Source organism: Elephas maximus, chromosome 1 (assembly GCF_024166365.1).
Source record: "Elephas maximus indicus isolate mEleMax1 chromosome 1, mEleMax1 primary haplotype, whole genome shotgun sequence".
Lineage (NCBI taxonomy): Eukaryota > Metazoa > Chordata > Mammalia > Proboscidea > Elephantidae > Elephas > Elephas maximus.
The window spans coordinates 41518672-41524396 of NC_064819.1; the positions used below are offsets into that span (position 1 = coordinate 41518672).

A 5725-nucleotide genomic window follows, 5' to 3' on the forward strand; every position below is an offset into this window, starting at 1 on the left:
CTTTGTAACTGAGATCAGGAAGGAGAACCCACAAGGTGGGGAGGGGAGGGACTGGAGATGTACGTCCCGTGTGTGAGATCGGCGATCCGAAGGGGACAAAAGAGATGGGGAGAGACAGAAAAGGGCGAGAGGAAGAACCAGAGCGGAGGAGCAAGGCCCGGGCAACTGGTCCCCGGCGACCTCCAGGTGGGCGAAGGATTGCGTAAAAGCCCACGCGAGATGCCGGGGGCTCGACAAGGTGGCCGCGAGAGAGACAGTGGTTCGAGCAAGTGTCTGTTTGGGGTCAACGAGGGACCCAGGAAGTCTGCGCGAACAATGGAAGTCTGCAAGGAAGAACCGGGAGAGTCAGCGCCAGCGCCCGGCCAACTTGAGGTGTGGGCGGTCAGCCGGCGGCTGCGGGCGAGCCGAGCGCGGGCCAGCGGAGCACCGCCGGGCGGGGCGAGCGGCGCGGGACGGCCAGCGCGTCGCAGAGCTCCCGCGCGAGGCGCGCCGGCCCTTTCGCTCCGGCTCATTCGCGGCGGCTCTCGCCTCCCATTGGCCGCAGCCGCCGCGGGGGGCGGGGCGCCGCGGCCCGGAAAAAATGTAACTGCGTAAAAAAGTCCTCCCTGGGTGACGGATGCTCAAAAGTTCAGGAGTGTTCCCGATGCTGCCTTGAGCCGCCCGCGCGAGAGCCTGAGCTCGCTGGCTACAGGGAGGGGGGCGCGCCACCCCGCCCCCGCGCAGTCATCCCGTGTCTTTGCCTTCGTCGCCGGTAACTTGCTACAGATCCCGAGAAAGCCAGGCGGGTGCGAGGAGGGCGCCGGTATTTCTTCGCCTCGGCTTTCTTTCCCGTCCGCGCCTGGAAGTGACTTCGCTAGTTCCTCCCCAGCCAGTCCTGCGTTCTCGGCCACACTCCCTCCTGGTCCGACCCTCCTCCGCAGCAAGCGCGGGGCCCCGAGGTGGCCGAAAGGCGGCCCTAAGGAGCCCGGAGCGGGAGGAACGAGAGGCCCTTGCGAGCCGCCGGCGGCCGAGGGCGGAGGGCCCGGGAGCCAGCGCCCCGCAGGGCCCGGGACTCGGACTGGGCGGCCGGGTCCGGCGCGTCCCGGGGCCCAGCGAGGGTGGGGGGCGGCGGGAGGCGGCTAGCGGGGCTCGCGGCGGCGGCCATGCAGGCGCGCTACTCCGTGTCCAGCCCCAACTCCCTGGGAGTGGTGCCCTACCTCGGCGGCGAGCAGAGCTACTACCGCGCGGCGGCTGCGGCGGCCGGGGGAGGCTACACCGCCATGCCGGCGCCCATGAGCATGTACTCGCACCCCGCGGCGCATGCAGAGCAGTACCCCGGTGGCATGGCCCGCGCCTACGGGCCCTACACGCCGCAACCGCAGCCCAAGGACATGGTGAAGCCACCCTACAGCTACATCGCGCTCATCACCATGGCTATCCAGAACGCCCCCGACAAGAAGATCACCCTCAATGGCATCTACCAGTTCATCATGGACCGTTTTCCCTTCTACCGGGACAACAAGCAGGGCTGGCAGAACAGTATCCGCCACAACCTCTCGCTCAACGAGTGCTTCGTCAAGGTGCCCCGCGATGACAAGAAGCCGGGCAAGGGCAGTTACTGGACGCTGGACCCGGACTCGTACAACATGTTTGAGAACGGCAGCTTCCTACGGCGCCGGCGGCGCTTTAAGAAGAAGGATGCAGTGAAGGACAAGGAGGAGAAGGACCGACTGCACCTCAAGGAGCCGCCGGCGCCCCCCGCGCCGCCCGAGCAGACCGATAGCGGCGCGCCAGGGGCCGCAGGGACCGCGGGGCCGCCCGGAGCGCAGCCGCAGCCCGTGCGCATCCAGGACATTAAGACCGAGAACGGTACGTGCTCCTCGCCGCCCCAGCCCCTATCCCCGGCTGCCGCCCTGAGCAGCGGCGCCGCCGCCGCCGCCGCCGCGGTGCCGAAGATTGAGAGCCCCGACAGCAGCAGTAGCAGCCTGTCCAGCGGGAGCAGCCCCCGAGGCGGCCTGCCGGGGGCTCGCCCACTAAGCCTCGACGGCGCGGAACTCGCACAAGCACCCCCGCCTGCACCGCCCGCGCCGCCGCCGCCGCATCACAGCCAGGGCTTCAGCGTGGACAACATCATGACGTCGCTGCGAGGGTCGCCTCAGGGCGCGGCCGCCGAGCTCAGCTCCGGCCTGCTGGCCTCAGCGGCAGCCGCGGCGTCCTCAAGGCCAGGCCTGGCGCCCCCGCTCGCGCTCAGCGCCTACTCTCCGGGCCAGAGCTCCCTCTACAGCTCGCCCTGCAGCCAGAGCTCCAGCGCTGGCAGCTCAGGCGGGGGCGGCGGCGGCGGCAGCGGCGCGGGGGGCGCGGGGGGCGCCGGGACCTACCACTGCAACATGCAGGCCATGAGCCTGTACGCGGCCGGCGAGCGCGGCGGCCACCTGCAGGGTGCGCCGGGGGGCGCCGGCGCTTCGGCCGTGGACGACTCCCTACCCGACTACTCGCTGCCTCCAGTCACCAGCAGCAGCTCCTCGTCCCTGAGTCACAGCGGCGGTGGCAGCGGGGGAGGACAGGAGGCCGGCCACCACCCTACGGCCCACCAAGGCCGCCTCGCTTCGTGGTACCTGAACCAGGCGGCAGGAGACCTGGGCCATTTGGCGAGCGCGGCGGCGGCGGCGGCTGCCGCGGGCTACCCCGGGCAACAGCAGAACTTCCATTCGGTGCGGGAGATGTTTGAATCGCAGAGGATTGGCTTGAACAACTCTCCGGTGAACGGCAACAGTAGCTGTCAGATGGCCTTCCCTTCCAGCCAGTCTCTGTACCGCACGTCCGGGGCTTTTGTCTACGACTGCAGCAAGTTTTGACACTCCAGCACCCTCACAACCTAACTGAATTGAACCCCAAGGAAGGAGCAGCCCAAAGGACCGGCCCTTCAGTGCAAAATCGAAACCAAAAAAACCTCTATATTAAAAAACATTCTCCACACCAGCCAACAAAATCCCTCCAAAAATTCAACTCACCAGCACAAAGAAAACTTTATTTTCTTAAAAGATTAATTCAGAGCCGCATCCACTTTGCCTTATCTAAATAAAACCGTAAACTATTGTGTACAGAGACCGCAAAAGCATGGTCTGTTAAAGGACAGTGTTACTCCAGATAACACGTAAGTTTCTTCTTGCTTTTCAGATACCACGCTTTCCTCCTCTCCCCCGCCTCTGCCCTTCTTTCCTGACTTCGCATCTGTAAGGTATTATTATTTTATCCTATGTTTAGGGAGGGGAAAAGCCCTCTCCATATGCAAATCACTTTCTTTGGACTTGTTTTAAAATGTAAATTGCAACATAGTAATTTATTTTTAATTTGTAGTTGGATGTCGTGGACCAAACGCCAGAAAGTGTTTCCAAAACCTGACGTTAAATTGCCTGAAGCTTTAAATTGTGCTTTTTTTTTTTCATTATAAAAGGGAAACTGTATTAATCTTATTCTATCATCTTTTCTTTTTGTTGAACGTATTCATTGTTTATTAATAAATTACCATTCAGTTTGAATGAGACCTATATGTCTGGATACTTTAATACAGCCTTAATTGTGAGAAAAAAAAAAGACTTAAGAGGTAAAATACTAGTAAGCTGTCTATTCTCCACCTAAATCTCTGAATAATGGAGAAGTTCTCTGACTATTCCCTGTCAAGTTTCACATAACTGTCTGTTCTTGCTTAGATTTTTTTTTTCTTTCTGCAGCATTGTCTGCAAAATACACTATATAATCAGCTTGCTTTGTGGCTAGGAGAAAGATGTTTTCCTAAATAGATCTGAGTTGGCATATAAACAAATAATCTTCTCAGTAAAGATAGATCATGAATTGGAAACCTTAAGCCCGGGAATTGGCAGTTGTTTTACCACCGTGATACCTGTGTGCATAGAGAGATGAGAAAGTGTCTCCAGATAGGCACAGGTGAAGATTTGGCCTGTGTCTCACTTATAAAATTATGGTATCTATTATACATCCCTGTGAGCCAAATGCAGAACCAAATTTTCCTATTAATTTCAGTCCTTTCTAAGAGGAAAAATAAACCAGTTTTTAAATGCATGTATATAAGTCACCGGCATTTACAATCCTTCATGTATTACATAGAAGGTTCTTTTTTTTTTTTTTTTTTAATATACTGTGGGTTGGAAAGGGATATTTAATCTTTGGGAAACTATTTTAGAAGATAAGTTTGTAGAACAATCGTTCTTGAAAAAGGCTTAAAGTAATAACAAAAAGGAAGGAGAAAAGAGCAGAGCATTTTAGCCTAGGTGGTTTCTTTTCAAACCAATTTTTCTTGTTAACTTACAGTTAAACCTAGGGGACAATCCGGATTGGCCCTCCCCCTTTGTAAATAACCCAGGAAATGTAATAAATTCATTATCTTGGGGGTGATCTGCGCTGTCAATCAGACTTTGGGGAGATGGCGCTTTGATTACAGACATCCAGGGCCTTTCAGTTTGTTTTCGAGATAATACAGTTTCCTGCTATCTGCCGCTCCTATCTAGAGGCAACACTTAGCAGTAATTGCTGTTGCTTGTTGTCAAAATTTGATCTTTGTTAAAGGATTGCTGCAAATAAATACACTCTAATTTTAGTCAAAAACTGCTTTACGTGGCTTCTGATTCGCTCCGTCTCCTCCCCCAGAGCTGTAACCTAATAGCCGGGGAAGATCGCCGCGGCTCAGGGCGCGGTCCTGCTGGGTCAGCCTGCCGGCTGGCGTGTCTATAGCGTGGAAGCCTGTGTGGCTCTGCGGCGGCGGCTGCCCCGGCTCCTCGCGCTGTCTTGGGCTGTCTCTCTGGGGGGGTGATGAGAAAGACTCCACCGGCATGTCTCTGGGACTTTGTGCCTTGTCCACTTCGGAGAGAGGAGCGTGGAGCTGGGACTTGAGGACAGAGCGGTCCGGTTGCCCGAGCTGGGTTGGTTCTGGGCCCAGAAGGGGAGCGGCGACAGGTGACAACGCCTTTGGCCCCTCGGTCAGGGTGACCATCCCCGAGAGACCTGGCCGGCTTGGGCAGCAGGAGACTGTAAGGCTCTAGATTTCTCGGGTTCAGCAAGGGTGGCCACCTTTCACTTTTCGGCGGGGTCTTCCTTCCGCGGCCGCCGGAGCCCCAGCGCCCGGCCCCCGACGCAGCCCCGGACGCGGCGCCCTGACGGTAACGCTTTTCAGTTAATTAGCTTTAATTACCTGCCGCGGTCCGGGTGCCCGGCTTCTGTTTGTGTTTGCTTGCCACTTGTTCCAGAACCCCACGCCTCCCGCCCCCAGCGTCTCCCTCCCCTGAGCCCCGCTTTTGTCTCCGGCTGGCTCCCGAAATAAGTTGTGTGGGGAGAAACAGAGTCAAAGAAGAGCTCTGTGAGGTTTGGTGGTTTAATCACAGGTTGGGGCGCGGAGGCCGGGAAGCCCACGCTTCGGGACCAGTAGGGAGCACCAGGATGTGTGGCGGGGTCAAGGGCCCCCGAGGCGGTCCGGGCGTTAGGCCCAGCAAGTCCAGGAACGCGGCCCTCTCCGCCCAGCAGCCTTCGGGACCCTAGGCCAAGGAGGGCCTAGCCAGCCTGTGCTTCTCGCCCTCCGCGTCCCCGTACTCGCTCCTCGCCCGGGCTCAGACTGTAATTATTAGCTATTTGCTCATCACTCGCCGCCTTTGTTTGGAAGACACACGTGCGTTTAGGAACACAGCCCGGGGTGGGAAGGTCAGAGCCATTGCATTGCTCACGAATGACAACGTGC

The 5725-nt window shown here is 58.0% G+C and overlaps 1 protein-coding gene across 1 annotated transcript; it reads left to right on the plus strand.

Annotated features, from left to right (window-relative positions):
- Nucleotides 1-608: 608 nt before the first annotated feature.
- FOXC1 (forkhead box C1) lies at nucleotides 609-4591 on the plus strand. The gene has a single exon (XM_049882321.1). It carries the CDS (start codon nucleotides 1143-1145, stop codon nucleotides 2832-2834), a length of 1692 nt encoding a protein of 563 aa, XP_049738278.1. The 5' UTR covers nucleotides 609-1142; the 3' UTR covers nucleotides 2835-4591.
- The last annotated feature ends 1134 nt before the right edge of the window (nucleotides 4592-5725 follow it).

Bases quoted from the DNA above. Each gene is read 5' to 3' on its own strand.
- FOXC1 (XM_049882321.1), top strand. From the start codon at position 1,143: ATGCAGGCGCGCTACTCCGTGTCCAGCCCCAACTCCCTGGGAGTGGTG.